The sequence below is a fragment of the Megascapheus bottae genome, chromosome 12, assembly GCF_031878675.1.
Source record: "Megascapheus bottae isolate mThoBot1 chromosome 12, mThoBot2.hap1, whole genome shotgun sequence".
Lineage (NCBI taxonomy): Eukaryota > Metazoa > Chordata > Mammalia > Rodentia > Geomyidae > Megascapheus > Megascapheus bottae.
In genome coordinates this window covers 26,299,314-26,322,831 of record NC_143520.1, presented here as the reverse complement: position 1 = coordinate 26,322,831, position 23,518 = coordinate 26,299,314, and the positions used below count along the sequence as shown (strand labels likewise).

Below are 23,518 nucleotides of genomic sequence, written 5' to 3'. Positions count from 1 at the left end.
TTTAACCAGTGGAAGAACACAATCATCCCTACATAGATACTTTTGATTGAGGTTGATGTGTTTGAGATTGATGGCTATTCCTGACCACTGACCACTGAGTTGATTGACAAAAAACAATCACCACAAAATCAAATACATTTGTATGTATTGGTGCTTGTAATAATTCAGGATCTTGTTGGGGAGAAGAAATTTTTGATTTTTTTATTGTAATTAATAGAAGGGTTACATTATATTTTCTAGACAGAAGGTGCATTGCTTCACAATCATTGCTACCCCTTCTCATGTTTTTGTCCCCATGGTTAGAAGGTTATCAACAAATTCACAGACTTGCTAGTCCCTGGGCATTCATGATTAGAATCCTAGCTACTTGGAGACATTTGTTGGGAGGATTGTGGCTCTAGGCTAGCCTAGACAAAAAGTTAATAAAACTTCATCTCAGCACAAAAAGCAGAGTGGGGTAAAATATATGCTGTCATCTCAGCTACAGCATAAATAGTAGATTGTGAGTCAGGCCAGCTTGGGCAAAAACTAAGGCCCTATTTAAAATGCAAAAAGAGTCTTAGTTGGGCTCTGGTGGCTGACACCTGTAATCTTAGCTACTCAGGCAGCTGAGATCTGAGGATCATCATTCAAAGCCAGTCCCGTCCTGGCAGGAAAGTTCATGAGACTCTTACTTCCTATTAATCATAGATAGCAAAAGCCAAAGTGGTGCCATTGATCAAGTGGTAGAATGTGTTAACCTTGAGCAAAACGTTGCTCAGGGACTGTACACAGACCCAGAGTTCGAGCCCCAGGACCAGCACCAAAAAAAAAAAAAAAAAAAGAAAGAAAGAAAGAAAGAAAAAGAGAGAGACAGAGACAGAGAGACAGACAGAGACAGAGACAGAGAGGAGGGAGGGAAGGAGGGAGGGATTGTGATGTATGGTTCAAATAGCAGGGCACTTGCAAACTTCTTCCTAGCAATCATGAATCCCTGAATTCAAACCCCAGCATGGAAGGAAAGGAGGGAGGGAGGGAGGGAGGGAGGAAGGACCCAGATTTAACCGAGAGCCTTGAATAATAGGCACTTGCAGCTGAGCCTCTGTTCATAGTTTGTTTTTTTTCTCTCAGATGGACTGTAGCTAGTCATTCAGTGGATCATATAGTTGTGCCTCCTAATGAAGGTCTTGAGCCCCAGTTTAGATTTATAAACATCATATTGAATTCCACTTTTCCATAGGAACCTTGATATTTTCAACTTGGATTTTATTCATTCCTCAACCTTGTCCTTGGACAAGGTTTTGTGTGTGTGTGTGTGTGTTTGCCAGATCTGGTGCTTGAACTTCAGGTCTGGGCACTGTCCTTGGACACGTTTTGCTCATGGCTAGCCCTCTACCATTTGATACACAGCACCACTTCCAGCTTTTTCTGTGTATGTGCTATCAAGGAAATGAACCCAGGACTTCATGCATGCTAGGTGAGCGCTCTATCACTAGACTATGCTCCCGGCCTTCTACATTTTTTGTAAACCATTGTGTTCTTGTATATATTTAAGAAAGTATCTCCAAAAGGCTAGTAAAAAAAAAAAAAGTTCCCAATTGGAATTGAAAGACAAAAAGTACTGAGGCCCATAATGCCTATGTGCCTCTGATCATATAAAATATTTATCAAAATGAACTCCAGTAAATGGACACTAGTTGTTTTTTCTTTGTTGTTATTTTTTTCCTGTTTGTTTATCTTTGGGGAGTTAAAGGTAAGGAAATGGAGGGGAAAAGGGTGAATAAATGCAGCAGTCTATTCACTAACACTATGTTGAGAATGAACTACAACGTATAAGTGGAGACAGGAGGGAAAAAGTGGGAGAAAACGAGGGAAGAGGTGATACTGTTCAAAAAAGAAATCTACTCATTAACTTATGTAACTAACCCTCTGTACATGGCCTTTATAATAACAATAAAAATGATAGTAGCAAGAAGTACTGAGGTCATACCAACTATACTGCAACAGCCTGCTGTGAACAGTGAGAAACTCCAGAGAGGTTTGAACACGAGCTCTCCAGGCTACTGCTGAGCAGTGCACCTGGAATTCATGAGGATTTCAGATGCATTTCAACTGTGTTCTCATCTGCTTCCATAATGACAGCATGTAGTTTGAGAAGAAAAGTTGGTTGACTGACAGTCTTGCCTTCCCTCTGGTCCAGTATAGGAACATGGAACCTTCTTAAATGAGTCACTCAAGGCCACTAGCTCTCTAATATGCAGTACTTTCTTCTCTCAACTGTTGCTAAGAGGAAGAAGGCTGATGTAGTTTAGCTGCTGGCCATTTGAAAGTCCCCGTGCTACTAATTATTAAATTGATTTAAGAGAGCCTGTCAAATTTTATTAACAGTGGCCAAAACTGGACAGGATAAAGGGCAGACATTCTCATGTTTCCGGCATTCCTCGTGAGTTCAGTCCCCTGTAATCTAACCATGATAACTTTTGAGGGCATGGGTTTAAAAGTCCACCATAGTCCATCCAGATAACTCCATCTGGCATCTTTGACGTGGAAAGGAGAAGTACTTACCATTTTGGGTCTCTCAGTATCATACTATGTGAGGCATAATCCTAGAGTATATATGTTTGTCACATTATCAGGCCAAAATGATTGACCTAATTCACCAAGACTCTTCTCTGACTGGTTCATTTCACCAAGATTAGGAAGATGAGGCAGCAATACTTTTAAGGATCATGGTTTATTTATTAAGTGTTACAGTTATTGCTTATGGGTAATGTAATGGCCCAGGCTTAGTTTTACTAGGCTTCTGGATTCATAGACCAGAAAGTCACATCTGGGATTGTCTTTCCCCATTGTGTTTAGCATCTTTCAGAGAAGACAGCATTAGTAGAGGACAAAAGTTTATCAGGAGACTTCCTCGGAAGTATCTCATTTTAGGACTGTGGTGCCTTGAAGTTTGCAGCTGAGACTGTCAACTGTGTGGAACTACAGGAGGTTTGGGCACCTCACACCTGGCTCTTGTGACAGAGTACAGGACCATTTGGAGAGCAAGCACTATTAGTGAGAGGTCACAGAGTATCTCTTGAGGTAGAAGATCAACCAAGGTGCCAAGGAGAAGACTGTAGGCTTCATGTGTTGATGATTGCGGTGCCTGGATCACTGTGCAGAACATGTGGCATGAGAGAGACAGCTGTGGCTAACTTGGAAAAATATAGTTCACCTCAGTAACTGTGAAAATTACCAAAATACTCTCATAGTTGTTCCTTTTATGTATTCTATTTATTCTCTTCCTTAAGTCTACCCAGTTTTTTTTTATTTATCATAATCAAAAGCTTCGTAAACTTTATGATGAGAACTAGAAAAGACATGTACAACATTTTTCAAGCAAATGTGCTTATTAAAAGGGCAAATTGTCACTTATAATTATAAGTGACTTATTCTTTATGTATTATGTTTTTCTCTCTTCTCTTGTGTTGCCCTTTTGTTAATCTCATATTATTACATTGTCCCACTTTGTTACCTGGTATATTATATAGGTGTTTATTTGTTTATTTGAAATAGGAGGGGAAAATGAGGGGAGGGAGTGGCGGAGGGAAATGGGGACAAAAACATAAGAAGGGATATCAGTGTGTGAGAAGTAATGAACCCTCTATCTGGTGAATATAACTGTAACCCCTCTATACATTGAAATAAAAAATTATTTCAAAAAGGGCAAATTGTACTTTAAGAGCCTTCCTAAAGCCAAAAGGAGTCATTGATAGAGGATTTCTCAAATTCACTTCCTGGTAATGAACTAGTTATTTATTATCAGTGTCTTTAGCATGTGGTAAGAAAATAAGCATGGATCTCCTGCTGGTCATTAAGGGATGCACCCTGTTCAATGTGACAGACACACTGGAAAACACTTCCAATAGGAAACAATATAGGTCCTGTGCTTAACAAGGAGTCTCTAGAAAGTTGAAGGATTAAGTGTTTGTTGTTTGTTTGATTTGGTCAATAATAGGGCTTGAACTCTGGGTACTGTCCCTGAATGCTTTTGCTCAAGGTTAGCACTCTCCCACTTGAGTCACAGCACCACTTCCAGATTTTGAGTGGTTAATTGGAGATAAGAATCTCAAAGGGAGTTTCCTGCAGGCTTGCTTTGGACTGTGATCCTTAGACCTCAGCCTCCTTGATAGCTAGGACTACAGGTGTGAGCCATCCGTGTCCTACTAAATAAATAAATACCTTGACAGACATTATAGTAGGCTCTGTAAAGGTAAATGGAGAAATTTTTGCCAAGAGAAGAAATGCCTACTCAAGACAAGGTATGGGAGGGGAGGGCAGGTTAGATCAGAGCTCTTAAGGAGACGTACCCCTGAGTCAATAGGGCTGGGTACTGGTGGCTCCTGCCTGTAATCCTTGCTATTCAGGAGGCTGAGATCTGAGAAATGCAGTTCAAATCCAGCCATTGAAGTAAAGTCCATGAGACTCTCATCTCCAGTTAACTACCAAAAACCTGGAAATAGATCTGTGGCTCTATTTGTAGAGCACTAATCTTGAGCATAGAAGCTCCAGGACAGTGCCCAGGCCCTAGTTCAAGCTCCAGAACCCCCCACCCCACAGACTCCCTATATACACATAGACAATAGGGTAGGGTTTTAGAGATTCCAGAAAAGAGATTCCTCCTTTTATATTCTTTGGTTTATGGTTTCTTCCTTCAACTACAAAGTCAGCAACATAATGTTTGTCTGTCGCTCCATTACTGTGTCTGTTTGATTCTCCAGCTCCCATCCTTTAAGGTCCCTTCTGATTATACTGTGTCCATCCGAGTAGTCGCCTTACACAGACTCCTTAATTAAGCCATGTCTGCACTTTTACCCGTTTCCATGTAAAAAAACATAGTCTCAGGTACAAAGTGTTCGGAGCATGACACTTGGTGTAGCAGCATGGATTATTCACCCTGCCCCAGCAGTCAAGGGAATCAAGATATTATTTTATACTAGGAAGATGCTGTTATAATAAAGCTTCAGGGACTTAATTTCAATCTGAATCTTCCCTCTTAAAGTGGACAGGGCACAAGGAAATAAAGGCTGAGAATTTAGATCTCATTGCTTACTTCTGAATCTTCATGTTACTGCAAATGTCATAGTGGAATGGTGGAGGAAGTATAGTCTCTGATCATTGACTGTTTAGAAACAGTCAGTTGGCAGTGGTTCAGCATGAAGTCACTGGGACTGAGCAGGGAGCAGTTCGCCATTCATATTTCTCATTCCTTGGCTTCTTCCTCCTCTGTAGTCATTTGCTCTTTTGGCTGCTGTTCCATTCACTTCTAATATTGGGACCTTTCCTTTCTGAGAGCTTGGGCAACTTAAAAAGAAAAGAAGGGAGTCAAAGAAGGAAAGTAGAAAGGAATTTAATGCTTGTGAAGACAATGCATTTTTATTTTTGTTTTATTTTAATGTATAGAGGGGTTACAGTTATATTCACCAGATAGCAGGTGCATTATTTCTCACACATTGATATCCTTGTTATTTATATAAAAATACTGCTTTGCAATGCTATGTCCTTTTTAACAGCTGTAGGTGTCCTCACATTACATTCTTTTTTTTTTTTTTCTTCCAGTCCTGGGGCTTGAACTCAGGGCCTGGGCGCTGTCCTTGGACACTTTTGCTCAAGGCTAGTGCTCTGCCACCTGAGCCACAGCTTTTTCTTTCTTTTTTTTTTTTTTGCCAGCCCTGGGCCTGAGCACTGTCATTGGACTTTCTCAAGGCTAGAGCTCTACCCTTTGAGCCTCAGCACCACTTCTGGCTTTATTTTTATGTATGTGGTACCGAGGATTCGAACCCGGGTCTTCGTCCATGCTAGGCAAGTACTCAACCACTAGGCCAAACTCCCGGCCTCACATTACATTCTTGAACTATATCAATGGGGCTCTGGGAGAGAGCAGTGAGAGTTGTTCATTATTGTCTGATTTTGCAGAATATGAACCAGAGCCTGATGCCTGTGCCTTACATCTGGAGCATTTAATTGGTAGTATTTCTGTGCCACACAAGTGTTGTGTGGCCATTAGGGACACATGGCCAATATGGAATCAAGGTGCTGAGTATTGATTTGAAAATGGGAATCAAAGCTACTAACGCTTTCGCATTCAGAAAAGAACAGAACAGTCATGATTTGGCCGCTATTCTGCCATTTCTTTCTATAATGTAAAATGTCTATTTTGGAGTCACATTGGTTTTCTTCTTCTGTGGCAAGGAACTGCCTGTCCTTTCTCCTCCACTCCACTTTGATATGTATAATAACTTTAAAAATCTGTATATTCCATAGTTGTTCTAGATGCTTTTAAAAGTGAGTTTGCATTCCATGAAAATAAAATTATTTCTTAAATGTAAAAAGGACTATAGGTTTTTTTTTTTTTTTTTTGCCAGTCCTGGGCTTGAGCACAGGGCCCGAGCACTGTCCTTGGACTTTCTCAAGGCTAGAGCTCTACCACTTGAGCCTCAGCACCACTTCCAGCTTTTTTCTATGTATGTGGTACCGAGGAATCGAACCCGGGTCTTCATGCATGCTAGGCAAGCACTTTAACCACTAGGCCAAACTCCCAGCCCCAGGACTGTATGTTTTAAAAGTCATAAAGTAGAATGTTGAGCTCTAGTCAAGTCTACATCAGATTATTTTGTTTAACTAAGTACACAGGTTTAACCATACTATTAGAATAGTTTTAAGATATTTTAACTAGAAGCAGGAGTCCGGTGGCTCATACCTGTAATCCTAGCTACTCAGGAGGCTGAGATCTGAGGATCACAGTTCAAAACCAGCCTGGGGATGAAATTCCATGAGACTCTTAGCTCGAATTACCCACCAGAAAACCGGAGTGGTGCTGTGGCTCCAGTGATAGAGTGCTTGCCTTGAGCTGAAGAGCTCAAGACAGTGCCCAGGCCTAGAGTTCAAGCCCCACACCCAACAACAACAATAACAAAAAGATATGCTAACTAGGAAGATGGATAAGATAAATCGCATGTGTGTGTATATATATATATATATGTCTATATATTTGTGTAGTATGTCTGTCTACTTATATATACACATTTATATACTGTAGAGATTTTATATATGTTTATACACATAGTATATGTAGCTCTTACGTTCAATTGCATAAAAATATGAGTGTACATAGAAGTAAGTCCTAAAAGGAACTGAATGAGATTTGGACTAGCTTGGGTGCTACTGTTTTTGTGTGTGTTTATTTCTGCTATCTGGAATGCTTGGGAAATCATAATTCTTAAGTTGGATGGAGTGCTTCTCCTGTTGTGCAGAGTTAGATGATTCCCCCTTTGTGGAAAAACTATGTTAAGTCTAGTTTTCTTTTTTAATTTCTGAAGATGTCTAGTTTCCATTGTGTAACATTTCTCCCAAAGTAAATGCACTGAGCCAATGATCAATCACCTGTGTTTTCAAGATTTGTTAGACAAAATCAAGTCTGTTGAAGCTTCTGAGTCACTGAGTCACTGTTGTAGGATCAAGGGACTTTGACAGAAAATAAAAATAGTGATTTCTTTCCCTAAAAAGTTTCTTTTGCCTTGTAGAAGACAGGACTGACTTTCTAATTAAAGACCAAATAAGACAAAAATAAAACAGTAGTCCCAACTCTTATATCTTATTACCAATTATTGTTTAAAATAATTTTATATAATTATGTGTTTATGGTGAATATGCTTATTAAGCTTGACTTTCATGTGAATCCAGCCTGTTTTATTTGAAATTGAAAGCACAACTTGTAAATTATAAAACACTTTTTAAAAAATATGTGGCAACCAAGGTTAATATATATGGATTTTGTTTGGTATTTTCAAAAAGAAACTATGAGTGGAACAGAATCAATTCCATTTTCTTACATGTTTTAAACATTAGTAAATTTGTCATTTGTATAAGAAAGGTACATAGAAATATGAGACTATTGATAGATTTTGTTCTTTAATAAAGCATTTATTGCCTTTTCATTGTTTGCTTAGTGCAAACAGGCTAGTATCTATTTTGTTAATTTTCAGGTAGACACTGAAGTAGGAATAAAGAGTGATATGCTCAGAGTAAATGGGCCTACTGATAAGCTCTGGTAAACACCAATTCTGGAATATTTACCCTGATCTATTTAACTCATGGTTCATAACAACATTTTATAATAAGTCATCACATTCCAGGCATTTTTCTGTGCATGCATACATGTTTTCCTTAGGCTTATCCTTCCTCCTCAAAAGCAAATCTAATAGAAATATAAAGTATAGAGGGAATAGGTTTTAAATAGCATATGAATAGAGGGCAAAGAAATAGATAGAAAGTCAGAGGCCAGAGACTGGCACCAGAAATCTGTTTTATAAGGCAGCAAAAGTCAGAGTAAAGCCGGGTGTGGTGGTTCATGCCTGTAATCCTAGCTACTCAGAAGACTGAAATCTGAGGATTGTGGTTCAAAGTCAGTCTGGGCATTAAAAAGCTAAAAAGTCCGTGAGACCCTTATCTTGAATTAATCACCAGAAAACAGGAAGTGGTAGTGTGACTCAAGGGGAAGGGTGGTAGCCTTGAGCTGAAGGGCTCAGGGATAGCACCCAGGCCCAGAGTTCAAGTCCAGCGACCAACTTAAAAAAAAGTCTGAGTGAATATGTTATGAAAATATCTTAGGCCCATATAACATGACTCTAGGCAAATAGGAATAAGCTTGTGAGGAGATCTTGGTAGAAAGATTTGCAGTTTGTGTGTGGGGGGGAGGGGGGTGGGATTCTTTAAGTTTTGACCAGATGCTGGTGGCTTATATTTGTAATCCTAGCTACTCAGGAGGCTGAGATCTGGAGGGTCACAGTGTGAAGTTACCAAGGCAGGAAAGTCCTGAAACTCCATCACTAAATAACCAGCAAAAAGCTGAGGGTGGAGGTGTGGCTTAGGTGGTTAGTAAGAAAGCTGTTAGTTCACAGTGTGAGGTCCTGAGTTTCAAGTCCCAGTACTGGCCAGAAAATGAAAACCAACTTTACTAGAAGGTTGGATGAAAAAGGAATGAAAGAAAATGTATATAATAAAGTACTCTGTAGTTTATAAAATGTTTTGTATACATTCTGTTTGATTCTGGAAATCTCAGACATTTTCTGTAACTCAGGTACTTCTTTTTTGAATATTGTTGCTCTGTATTAAAAAACAAACCAGAACAAAACTTTTGAAGGGAGAGATACTTGAATTTGGAGATAAACAGCTCAGTGTTAAGGCCTGGATAAAGTTACTGGCCTTGAAAATAGATGTAATGTCAGGAAACTGATGAAAAATTTAAAGTTGATAGAATGAGCCTCCGAATATGAGGATGGACATAAGAGAATAAAGGTCTATTCAAAATAATTCAAATAAGGCCGGGAATTTGGCCTAGTGGTAGAGTGCTTGCCTAGCATGCACAAAGACCCGGCTTTGATTCCTCAGTATCACATACATAGCAAAAAGCCGGAAGTGGTGCTGAGGCTCAAGAGGTAGAGTGCTAGCCTTGAGAAAGTCCAAGGATATTGCTTAAGCCCTGAGCCCAAGCTCAGGACTAGCAAAAAAGTAATAATAATAATTCAAATAGTATACATTTGATTAAGATAAATATATCCCAATATAAATACAATCTAGGGATTTGAGACTACATTGGTTTTTTTTTTTTGCTCTTGTTTTCAACTGAAGAAAATTAATTTTGTTTTTATGAAATTTGTTCTTGAGAATTTAGTCTGATGAGGAGGCCTATCTCCAAGTCTACAACTCTCTGATTCCATATAAATTTTCTTTACGTATGACCTATGTAATAAGCATTGTGTATATTTTACTCAGTAGTTCTGAGTCAAGTTAAGTGCTTCTTTACAGATATAAAAATTAATGCTTTGATAATAAAACAAAGGGTGATTTTAGTTACCAATAAGAATAAAAAGTTGCATGGCCAAGGCCTTCTGGCAGGTTAATAACAAGCTTATAATAGACTTTAGGCTGTGAATTAGTCAGCTTGATGTTGAAATAGTGAAAATAATGCAATGTCTGAAACAATATACTTAAAAAAAGAAGAGATTTGTTTTGCTCATGGCTGTGGGAGATCTGGTCCTAGATTGGGTGACCCTATTGCTTTAGGTAAAGACAGCACATTGTGGTTAAGATGTATAGTGAAGTAAACTGCTATGTTACAAGCTGTGGAGTAGTGGTGCTTCCTGGCTCTACTTTGAAGATAAAAATAGGAAGAACCAGAGTCCAAATTCCCTTTAAAGGCACACCTATAATGAAAATGAAATAAAGATCACCCACTGGTGCTCATTTCCTGTAGTTCCACAGCTCCTGTCAGTGATACTCTGCCAGAACCCAAACCTTTACTACATAGGACAGTCAACATCCAAACCAGAGTAGACTGTGTTAGCGATTATGTCTGTGCCATTTTATGACCACTTAGTAGGTGATTACATTAGTCTTCTGACTGAATAAAGCCTGCAGTATTTCTAGTGATGGGCTGGTAACACTGTCAGTCCTACTTCAAGTGATAGCTTGATTCTAGAAACATTTCTGTCCTCTGTAGATTTTGAAAAGTGGATCTTTTGGTTCCCTGCTAAACTCCCAACTCTGTCAACTATAGTTCATCATCCATTCTTTATTCCCCTCATCACAGTGTGGCCCATGGTCTCTGTTCATTCTAAGCATCATTCTGCCAGGGATATCAAGTCATACTCAGTTTTCATTCATCAAAGAAACATATTCACCAGAAGAAAATGGCCCAGCAGTTCCTGATTGTGGTCCAGAAATCACTGTACCTCTGCTTATCATGAATTTAAGTTTCCCTCTCAGCTCTTCATCACTAAAGAGTAGAAGTAGCATGAGACTCTGCTTTATTCTGGCATTTGAGTTTTGGCTTTGGAATATGAGGGTCCTTCAACTACCAATAAATGTACCAGCTACATATGTGATACCCCAGGTTTCCTGGTATGCAATCAAGAACAACACTGAAATTTCCCTTAGAAGTTGTTCCCAGAAATAGGTGTAAAATTAGTAAAACAGTATTTCCTCTATGCTAGTTGTATTTAGGACATGTTTAATGCATTGTAAATGATCTTTTTTGTTAATTGATCATTTTCAATTATTTGAAAACTCTTCTGTACTTTTATTATATTTTTTACTTGTAATCTAATGTTCACTTGGCCCTAGAAAAGAAAAACCTAACCTTGTAAGGTCTACATATGACAGGGGTGGGCACACTCCTGAGATAGCTGGAGAACTGTTAGAGACTACTGCTGTCCAACCTGGTAAATAACAGAGATTGTAATTGGCCTTATTAAACACAAGGACTGAATGGAAGTCATTTTGTCCTATTTCTACGTGGAGGAGGGCTCTTTTCTATACAAGGAGTTCCATTGATCTCTGATTATTGTGGCTTCATCTTCATGGAGACACAACAAATTCAGAAGTTCTTTATGTGTATGATTGATTCTCTGGGGACCTTCCCTTCATAATTTTACTTTGTTTTTTTTTATAATGTCTCAGAATATACTGTTAAGATTTTACTTTTTTTTTGGCCTATAATGCCAGCACTTTGGAGTCTAAGACATAATTTATGAGCTACATGTAAAACTGTGTCTCAAAAAAAATATACTGAGGACTCAAAGAACCTCTCCCCATCCCATTCCTGGGGCTTGAACTCAGGGCCTAGGTACTGAGCTTTTCCTCAAAGCTAGTACTCTACCACTTGGACCACAGTTCCACTTCTGGCTTTTTGGGATATTTTATTGAAGATAGCAGTCTCACTGATTTTCCTACCCAGGCTGGCTTTGAACTTCCATCCTCACATCTCAGCCTCTTGAGTAGCTCAGATTATAGGCATGAGCTACCAGTGCCTCTCAAGAACTCCTGTTTATTCATGTTATATATTGATGTTTATCATATTATAAATTACAAAGGGAATTTGATATCTTCCATGCAAAATACTAAAACTCATTACATGTTGATATAACCATTCCTATTAAATATAGGGAAAATATTTTTTGTTTTCCAAAACAAAAATGCTAGTGAAAATAGGATTACTTTTGTTAAATCAAGCCACCATCACAAATTACCATAATCTAGATGGCTTAAGCAGCAAAAAATACTTTCTCACAGTTTCAAGGCTTGGAAGCCTAACCTTAGGGTGCCAGCACAGTTTGGTTCTAGCAAGAATATTCTTTTTGGCTCCAGATGCCTACCTTCTTGCAATGGCTTCACATCAACTTTTGGTGTATGTATTCCTGGTTTCTTCTTGGGAAACCAAAAGCCTGTTAATTTAGGAACTTTCTCTTCTATTCCACTCTGACCTATTTAACCTTAGACTGTTAAAATAATTATCTCCAAACACAGTCATTTTGACAAGCAGAGCTTTAGTGCATACGTTTTGTGGGAACACAATTCAATCTAGCAGTGGTGCTATGTGTTTTTTATGAATCTTTTAATAAAGCCAATTATATCAACGGTCATTTGGAAAATTGATGATTCATAATGCAGTATTTAAATTCTCATTAGTATCAGCTCCAATATAGGAAAAATTTGAAATATTAGGAAGTTGTTGGGTTTGGGTAGCCAATAGAAGCTTTTCAAGATTCTTATTTTTCATAGAAAAGCTTCAAATTAATAATACTATTTAGTAGTAGTAGGTGGAAGTAGTACTGAGTGAGGTTTGAACTCAGGGCTTTATGCTCTCATGTAGCCTTTTTGCTCATGGCTGGTGCCTTCCCACTGGAGTTATGTTCAGGCTTTGCTGGTTACAGGGAAATGTGTCTGCCTGAGATGTCTTGAAACCACAATTCTCAGATCTCAGTCCCCTCAATAAGTAGGATTATAGCGAACCACTGACATCAGGTGAGAGCTCAGTTTTTATCTTTTTTTTCTTTAAACGTAACTTGTACATGTTCGAGAAAAATGTCTATCAAGTAGGTAAGCCTGAGTAAAGTTATTTTTTTCAGTTACTCTTTTGTGTGAGAATGAGAGGATAGGTAGTTCACTTTGCCACTTGAATAATCACAGAAATGCTGTACTTCAGTATGCAGCCAGACTGCTCTGTGCAGACTAGGGAGATGTGTTCAGGGGTTGAGATGTAATAAAATTAATACATTTTACTACTTCATTGAACACATTCTTGAGTGAAACCAGTGCTTTTCTTTCTTTAACTTGAAATTTCATGGTTGTAATGAATACACTGATTACCAGGATCGTTTAGCCTGACCTGCCATCAAGGAACCAATGTTTGTATTCATGTGCCATTGCAGTGAATTTTTCAGTGCAGATGGCAATTCTTTGAAAAAGGCAAACATCTTAGTATTACAAATATACTCTTGACCTCACAGATGCTAGAAAAGGAACTTGAGGATCCTTGATATTTAAGAATTGCAGTTCGTTCCTGTCCAGATTCATTGTCTGTGATAAGCTTGTGCTGGTAGAGTTGGTTCTGGTTGGCCAAGAGCAAGTCCTTCTGACTAAGCCTCAGCATGGGCATTAAAGAAGAGTGTGGGGAAGAGCCCATGAGACACAGGAGATTTGAAGGGGGAGTTAGGAGCTGGTGATGACAGATTTTAGACAGCTGCCTGCTCTTGGCCTGAGGTCTTTGATATATCAAATAATGGATCTTTGGCATGTTTTTTCAGAGTATTAATTTTTAATTTTTTAATTTTTTATTGTGATTAATAGAAGGGTTACATTATATTCACCAGATAGAAGGTGTATAACTTTACAAACATTGATACCCTTTCTCATGACATGGTCCCCATTTCCCTCCCACCCGCCCCCCTCTTATCTTGATTTCCCCCCCTTCCTATCCAATTTCTTTTTTTTAATATTTTTTATTGTAATTAATAGAAGGGTTACATGATATTTTCCAGATAGATGGCACATTAATTCCCATACATTGATACCCTTTCACATGTCTTGGTCCCCATTTCCCTCCCCCACACCCTCACCCCTCATCTTGTTTTCCTCCGTTCCCTATCCAATTTCAAATAACCAAATACAAATATATCCGATATATCAGGTAACAAAGTGAGATACTGTAACAATATGAGATAACCAGGGGACAGCAAAAGAGATGAGAGATAACATAGTACCTTAAGAACAACAATCATTATATGGCTTATGTTTCTATATTTCAAATAACCAATTAAGCACATATAAAATATATCAGATAACAAGGTGAAATTTTGTAACAATATGAGATAACCACGGGATGGCAAAAGAGATGAGCGATAACTTAGTACATTAAGGACAACAGTTATTTTTTATTTACTTTGATTTATCAGGACTCAGGTGTGAGGAGAGCTTGGATCGACTGTCTCCATAGGAGGTCCCAAGGTCTTGTGAAATGCTGCTCTAGGCATGTGCTTTGGCCTCAGTTTAGAGGTTAGGTGTTAACCACTACAGGTGAGTCCTTGAGTTCCCTCCTTCATTCTGCCAGACCTAATTGGGCATGTTAAGAGGATGAAGCTGGGAGCATAAATGAGTGAAAATAAAGGAGAGTATTAGGTCATCTTCCACTGTAAACATTTTGGTTGGTTCATCATCCCAGAGAAACAGATTAAACACTAGCCTTTTGGGAGAACCAGAGGTATTTTTGGCTTTCTAGTAAAGATGAATATTAGAGTTCTCCAGCAAAACAGAACCCCATCCGGAATCTATATATGTGTCAATAAATGTGAGGAGACTTAGGGGATTTGGCTCACATGATTATGGAGCCCAAAAGTTATACAGTCTACATAGTGGAAGGCTAGGAAAGCCATGATTATAATTTAGGTGAAGACTGCAGAATAGGAGTACTAAGCTATGTGTTCTGGAGTCTGAAAGACTAAGAACTGATGTTGAAAGCAGAGGAAGATGGATATCCTGGCTTATGGTAATAGGCTCTTTTTCTCTAAATTTTCTAGTTGTGTTAATCTTGTATTCTCGGTGCTCATCATAATGGTGGGCATGATCTTCTTTACTAAGTTTGAGGATTCAAATGCAAATCTCTTCCCAGAAACTATTCTCACACAGATATAATAGTTTATCCCAGATGTCTGTGGCTCATGATTCTAGCTTTCCAGGAGGCTGAGAACTAAGGATCGGGTTTGAAGCCAGTCCAGGTAGAAAAGTCCATGAGATTTTTATCTCCAATTAACCACCAAAAATATGGAAGTGGAACTGTGGCTCAAGTGGTAGAGCACTAGCAGGTAGCAAAGCTTGGTGATAGCACCCAAGCCTTGAGTTCGAGCCCCAGGACTGGCACAAAAGATGAGACGAGGAGAGGAGGGTAAGGGAGGGGAAAGGAGGTTAAAAGGAAAGAAAGAGCAGGTGTAGGGGTAGGGAAAGAGGGAGAAAACCATGAGAAGGGGTATTAATGTTCAAGAAGTAACATACCTACTACCTGATAAATGTAACTGTAATCCCTGTATATGTTACCCCAACAATAAAATACAATAAAAAAAGAAAGACAAAAAATAGGGAGAAGAAAAAGAAAGTTTACCAGTTGTCTGGTCATTGTTAAAAATTAGCAATTACAAGTAGCCCAGCGAATACTTGTGTGTCCTTCCAAATGGTCAAGAGACAAGGTGTTGTATTATCATCGAACTGTCTAAGATGGGCTTTAGGACTGTTTTCAGAAATGGCTATAGACAATTGTACTGTAGACCCTTATACTTCAGAATTTAGTGAAGTCCATCTTCAGTTTGGGGAATAGTGAAAACACATTTTTCATTTAAGTTGTGGTGCTGTGGTGTGTCAATGCGTATTCCTTTTGGGTTTTCTCTAATCTTTTTTTGCTGCTATGTCAAAATCCTTTTATTTGTTCATTACAGTAAAATATTTGCATGGAAAGTAAGGTACAGATTTGGATGCTGTGCTGGCTTCCACACATCTGGATGTCTAAAAACATCTGGAAAAAGGACTAAGTTTTTCACAGGGATGTTTAGTGTTCTGCAGATGAAACCTCATGCTTATAGTCAGATGTCTCCAAGACCAAGGTAGATCTAAGTGTTTTATTCATTTATTTTTTTTTAAAAAAAGAAGCTTCACTAGACTGCAGACTATATTCAGATATTTAATTCACTTTTATTTCATCAGAGGAAAATACAGTTTCAGAGTGCTTTTTTCAGATGAATATTTCTTTTTTTTAATTGTAATTAATAAAAGGGTTACATGATATTTGCCAGATAGAAGGTGCATTCACATATATTGATACCCTTTCACATGTCTTGGTCCCCATTATAGATGAATATTTCTGTCTTTAAATTCCAAGGAGACCCACGAGCAAATGACAAATCTTGAGGTCTGCTTTTGTTATAGCAGCATTCAATATCTGTGAATGTATATGAAATAACAGACTCTGGCAACTATAGACTAGTCTAGAAATGTGATTTCATTGGGCCAGTGTGGCGTCAGCAACTAAGACTGCTAATGTTTGCCAAAGAAAGAAGAAGATGCTTTTCACTTAGGACTAACTATGAAGTAACTGTTTACTTCATGAGACCCTGAAAAGAAAACGAAACTTTTGTCCCCTGGCAGGCTCTCAGAAGCATACTCTAATCAGTCATAGTAGAGAGCTTGCCTCTAAAATGGTGTCTTCCTGCAGGGAGCCTAGCTGATCACAAGGGCCTATTGTGAAGAAAGAAAAAGAAAGTATTGAGCCAGGCGCCAGGCAACAGGGCAAAAAGGAAACACTTAAGCTAGGGGCCTTTAATTTTTATATAACTAACCCAGAAGCATTTACAGCCACCTCATAAGAGTCAGACCTCAATCTGGCTGCATTTGTGTGGTGCCCTGGGAGCTGTTGCTGGAGGAGCCTGAGACAACTACTGACCTTGAAGGAGACAGAGAGGTAGCTCAAGACCCAGAGTCTGCTCATTTCAACATCTGGTCAGCAAGATTATACTCTATTACTACCAAGCTTTTGTAAAAACCATCTTCCCTTGCTGTGAGCCTGCAGGAAAATCATCCACTGATCTCAGCCCATTGTTAGAGACACTTCAAACCACAGCCTTCTTTGCATCCAGTATCCAGATTTATCCAACTGGTTTGAGATGCTGTTTGGAAATGCCTTTCGCAGATGTTGAAGAACATAGCTGAGCTGGTTTTGGCAAGAGTTGTGCTTTTGCTTCATGTCTCCTTTAAGTGAAAATGCAACTTGCTTATTATGGGAGTGGCTTGCTATAAAGTGTGATTTATCTGCTACATGAGCAGGAGCAAACTAGCTGGGATATCATAGTAATTTGGCCCTTGCACTGAGGTCTTATATAGCCAAGTACAGCTCACTACACTAGATTAGAATTGTAGTGCTTCATGACAGACTTTTGTTTTCAAACCTTTATTAGAAATGAAATCTTCCCATACCACAAGAAGTTCTACTAGGCAACGTGCCATTTATTTCCCTGAATTTTCTAGCCACCTGAAGCCACCCTACAACCCTTACAGTTTCTTAAAGCATGATATGTAAGCCAACCATACAATCTAAGGCTCTTAAGATGACTGTGAAAATGGACATCAGACCTAATTCCTATTGTTGAAGCTAACAGCATCATGGTAGAGTTGTGACTTACAATCCAGGTTTGATGATCTTGTTCACTATGCCACATGGTCCTGATTCTGAGCTTATAGCCCCTAATCCCATCAATGTCAGTTGCTTGAAGTTACAAACAGAGGCCATTGTTTTAGGTGGGCTCTACACGGTTGGGCAGTGCATTGGCCTTGGTAGCCAAGACTAGAGCCCCAGCATATTCATTTCTTTTTTTATTATTTTTATGTTTATTTTTTTATTGTAATTAATAAAAGAGTTACATGATATTTGCCAGATAGAAGGTGCATTACTTCACATACATTGATACTCTTTCATATGTCTTGGTACCCATTACCTTCCCCTCACCCCCGCACTTTGTTTCCCCCCCTTCCCTATCAAATTTCAAATAACCAAATACAAACAAATTCAATATATCAGATAACAAAGTGAGATACTATAACAATATGAGATACCCAAGGGACAGCAAAGGAGATGAGAGACAACATAGTACATTAAGGACAACAATCATTCATTATATGGCTTTTGTTTCAATATCTTGGAGGTCCTTTCAATTAGCTTCATACTATATGGCCTGCTCTGTTGCAGGTCTCTGCTAGTAGAGCCCAAGGTTTCTACTGATTATGACAAATGAGGGAAACCATTGAGCCTAAGTTCCTTTGAGTCTGGCTTACTTCACTTAATATGATCTTTTCTAAGTCTTTCCATTTCATAACAAATGGGTCGATGTCGTTTTTTTCTGACAGCAGCATAGAATTCCATTGTGTACAAATACCACAACTTGTTGATCCACTTATCAACTGAGGGACATCTAGGTTGGTTCCATATCTTTGCTATGATGAATAATGCTGCAATGAACATTGTTGTGCTAGTGGATTTAGTATGCCCTAGATTCTGGATGGTTGGGTAAATGCCAAGTAGTGGAATTGCTGGGTCATAGGGGAGCTCTATGTTTAGCCTTTTGAGGCACTGCCACACTGCTTTCCATAGTGGTTGAATGAGTTCAGCATATTCATTTCACACGGTATAAATCCTGATCAGCAAATTTATTTATACAAGGTGACCAATGATTTGTAATGAAAATGCTTCTTAGTTATAGTGGAGTATCTGTTTTATCTGGTATGCATGTTATGATTTATCTGTTGATTTACCTAATTTGTGATAACTCTGCTTGCTAGCAGTAGAAATCTAATTTCTGTTGCACTAGTCAGATGCACGAGAGTCCTTTCCAATCAGTTCTGCTCTGCTCTTTCTGTAGCTTCCAAACTTGTTCCTGGTCTTCCTACTCTATGTCTCCTTTTGATTGGTATAGAAAACTGATCTCAAAGTTGATAGACAAACGAGACATACTAGTGAATTTTAAAATCTAAGAGTGTACAAATTGAGCTACAACAGTGTAACTTATTTTATTTAAATATTTCCCATCCTATAAGCCTTATAGGACCGATGGAAATTATATGAACATTTACAATGCACTGATATGTTCCTGTTCCTCCAAAGATCTTGATGAAGTCCTTGAGCACCAGTGTGTAGATTCTGAAAGCAGATGAAAAGTAGTGTCTTGTTCCTTCATCGTCCCCATTTTTTTTCTACAAAGAGACAAGAGGCGTGCTTGTTGGTCCTGTTTTAACCGTATTGAACCATATGAGTTAGGGTGGTCCAGATGTGAGCTGTATGAACTATGTAAGATGACTTCCCTTTGATGTGGGACCTAACTTTTACCAACCTTCCCCACACATATTTTCCCATTTCCTGTGGGATTATAGTCTACACTTGTTTAAGGATTGCTAAAGTCATAAAGAAACAAATGTGAATCTGGTTTACCCCCTTCCTTTTTTTTTTTTCCCCCAGCAGAAAGGGAAAGGGCTTCATAACCCAGGCTCTTCCCAGAAACAATGTCAGAGAATTCCACCTAGATCTCAGGAAGGTAACAAAGTATCCCAACTTCTGTTTGGAAGGGCTCAGTGGAACTGACAGGACAGTGCTCTAGTATTCTGGGGAATGATGAGAACATTCATGCAGTTTCTTGCATAAGCCTCCAAACCTGACATCTGTGTTGCCAATATATCACTTTGTGATATCAATTCTTTTCATAAACTTTCTAGCCGTTATGAAGTGAAAACTGTGTGTCTGTTACTTTAGAAGAGTAAAGGTGTTTTTTTTTTTTTGGTGGGGGGCATGCTTTATAACACACATTCTATCAACAGGCAAGATGCCTGTTGACAGAATGAAGGATTTCTAAATCACATATAATCAGAGTTCTTCTTATTGTCTACTTCAGTCTGTACAGAAGGCTACTGTAGCATTCAAGGGGATATTCACCCACCATGAATTTAATTTTGTAATTGTAATCTTGGTTAGATGTCATCCTTTTATTAACCAATCAGCAATTCTGACTTTCTATTGCCAACCATTGGGAGTTTTCATCAAGTGGTCTGACTTTTCCAGTGGTGACTGCTTGTTCCTTTGGGCACAGTATAGCAAGTAGGGCCTACACTGCCTTATGACAAACTTGCCATACATTCTCTAGAGGAACTGGGTACAAGGAAGAGTGTGGTATCTCCTTAGATGTATGAACCTCACTCAGCCTTTTGTGAATATCAAAATTAACCCATAGTGTTTAAAAATATCTGCATTCATGACTGTTTCACCAGACTGTCTAGATAGCTTTTAGATAGCTTTGTTTTATCAAAGGCAAATTTTACTTTACACTCTCCCCACTAGAGTCTCCCTCCCCTTCCTGATCTAAGTGTGTTCTTCTCTCTGCCTTCTGAAAGTATTCTTTCATAAACAGGGATATGGTTCTTCAGTTGGGGCAGTAAGTTTTCATAGGTTATTATTTGCTGAAAATGTGTGTGTGAGTGTGTGTGTGTGTCTGTGTGTATGTACATACATACAGATGCATGTACCTGCCTGCCATTCCTAGGGTTTGTACTATAAGGTTAAGGGCCTGGGTGCAATCCCTGAGCTTTTGAGCCCAAGGATAAGGGAGCCACAACTCCACTCCCAGTTCTGTTTGGGTTTTTTGTTTTTTGTTTTTTGGTGTGTGTGTGGGGATTTGTTATAGATAAGAGTCTTAAGATCTCAGTAATTTATCTGCGTTATTTCACCTGTTTGATGTAAGTATTCATTGTAGTTGAATGCAAGGCTCTGGGGTACTGCTTCACAGATTCTTACAAATTTCTTCTATATATATTTGCCAGTCCTGGGCTTGAGCTCAGGGACTTAGCACTGTCCTTGGATCTTCTCAAGGCTAGAGACCTACCATCTGAGCCACAGAACCACTTCTGGCTTTTTCTATGTATGTGGTACTAAGGAATCGAACCTGGGTCTTTGTGCATGCTAGACAAGCACTCTTACCTCCAGGCCAAACTCCTGGCCCTATGTTCACTTTAAATAGGCTACTATAGCTTCTGGAAATGTCTTTTTTAGCCTTTATTGTATGATGTACTAAACTCAATTCAGTTAGTCTTATGAACATTTTGAATCTGCTTTACAAGTTGGTTAGATTCTGAATTATTCAAATGTTTTAGTATGTTTGTCTTAAAATTGCAGAAATTAAAGATTTTTTGTACCATTAACATATTCTTGGATTGTGAATGCATGATGAAAGTAATGGCAGATGTGCAAAGACAACCAATAAAACATATTTGATATGTCTCTTAAAATACCATAAAAATATGCCAAAGAAACCATACAAATGAGCTTTTGGTCCTGGTTTATTTGGCTGTTTGTGAGATTATCATTTGGGAAGGAAAGTAAATAGTATTTGGTAATGAAAGATACTCTGATAATAATTTTTAACACTGAAAATTCATCTAATTTTGGAATGCCTTTGTTTACATTGTCATGTGCACATGAAAAATTTATGTTCCAGGTTTGTGGAGAAAAACAGCGTTTTGAGAAGTTGATGGAACATTTCAGGAATGAAGACAATAACATAGATTTTATGGTGAGCTATTATTGTATTTTTGCATTACATTCAATAAAGCAAACTCAGTTTAGCATTAAGTATAATACTAGCTGTTTGTCTTACACAGCCTTTATTATACTGAGTAATGCCCCATGGATTGCTAGTTTCTCCAGAGCTTTTAGCATAAAGGGGTATTGGATTTTATCAAATGCTTTTTTTGCATCTATTGAGATGACCATGTGGTTCTTGTCCTTGCTCCTGTTGATGTGATGAACGATATTAACTGACTTGCGTATATCGAACCAGCTTTGCTGTATACCAACGAGAAGAGTGTGAGGCCACTCAGGAAAGCAACTCCTTTTGCAATAACCCCCTCCCCAAAATACTTAGGAATTAACTTAACCAAAGAAATGAAGAACCTCTTTCATGAAAACTTATAAAAACTTAAAGAAGAAAATTGAAGCAGAACTAAGGAAATGGAAAATCCTCCCATTCTCCTGAATGGGGAAGAGTGACATAGTGAACATGGCAATCCTGCTAAAGGCTATCTACAAATCTAATGCAATACCCATCAACTTCATTCTTTAATGAAATAGAGAGACTATGGCAAAAACAATCCTTAGCAGAAAGAACAATGCTAGGAGGATATCAATACCAAACTTCAGACTCTGTTACCAAGTAATAGTAATTAAAACTATTTGATATTGGTACAAGAATAGGCCTGAGGACCAGGGGAATAGGACTGAAGACCCAGAAATCAACCCACAGACCTACAGCCACTTAATCTTTGATAAGGGAGCCAAGAAAATAAGATGGAAGAAAGACAGCCTCTTCAACAAATGGTGCTGGCAAAATTGGTTAAGCACCTGTAGAAAACTAAAGTTGGATCCTTATATGTCACCCTGCACCAAGATTAACTCCAAATGGATCAAAGATCTCAAGGTAAAAGCAGAAACCCTGAAAACTTTAGAGGAAGGAATAGGAGATACATTAGGTCTCCTTGGTGCAGGTCAAAACTTTGTTAATAAAGACCAAGAAACACAACAAACTGAAGAAAGTTTGGACAAATGGGGCTGCATTAAACTGTAGAGCTTCTATATAGCAAAGGACATATTTAGCAAGTTAAATAGAAAGTCCACAGAGTGGGAGATGATCTTCACCAACCATACAACAGACAAGGGCCTCATATCTAAAACATACCTAGAGCTCAAAAAATTGAATCACTCCCAAACTAATCTTCAAAGAAACAACCATCCCATTGAAAGGTGTAGGATAAAGACTAAAAGAGAGACTTCTCTGAAAAGGAAATAAGAGCGGCCTATAGACACATGATGAAATGCTAGATATCTTTGGCCATAAAAGAAATGCAAATCAAAACAACTTTGAGGGGCCGGGAGTTTTGCCTAGTGGTCGAGTGCTTGCCTAGCATGCATGAAGACCTGGGTTCGATTCCTCAGTACCATATACATAGAAAGGTGCTGAGGCTCAAGTGGTAGAGCTCTAGCCTTGAGGACAGTGCTCAAGCCCTGAGCTCAAGCCCAGGACTGGCAAAACAAAACAAAAACAAAAAACCCCACAACTTTGAGATTCCACCTGACGCCAGTTAGATGCTGGCAGGGATGTGGCCAGGAGGGATCACTACTACACTATTGATAGGAGTATAAACTAGTTCAGCCATGCTGGCAAGCAGTATGGCGGTTCCTCAAAAAGCTAAACATGGCTCCCTTATGACTCAGCAATCCAACTCCTGGGTATTTATCCAAATACCCATATAAGCAAGGACATTCTAAAGCTACTAGCATGATGTTCACTCCAGCATTATTTACTATAGCTAAGATATGGAACCAACCCAGATGCCCCTCAGTAGATGATTGGATCAAGATGTGGTATTTATACACAATGAAATTCTATGCTGCTGTCAGAAAGAATGACATTACTCCATTCCTAAAGAAATGGAAAGACTTGGAAAAGTCATATTAAGTGAAGTAAGCCAGAATCAAACATAGGCACCATGTTTTCCCTCATTTGCAGTAAGTAGTATATATCCAGGATTTTATTAGCAGAGGGCTACAATAGTTCAAGAGCTATATGGATTTGTCCATATAGGA

General features: G+C 38.6%; 1 protein-coding gene across 9 annotated transcripts in view; it reads left to right on the top strand.

The window, feature by feature from the left end:
• The window catches only part of Fmnl2 (formin like 2), a 274,154-nt gene that overhangs the window by 217,811 nt on the left and 32,825 nt on the right, over window positions 1-23,518 (top strand). For all 9 annotated transcript variants that reach the window (XM_090342834.1, XM_090342837.1, XM_090342827.1 and 6 more), the window contains exon 10: window positions 21,375-21,449. In XM_090342834.1, coding sequence (XP_090198960.1) covers window positions 21,375-21,449 — 75 coding nt within the window. The remainder of the gene's footprint in view (window positions 1-21,374; window positions 21,450-23,518) is intronic.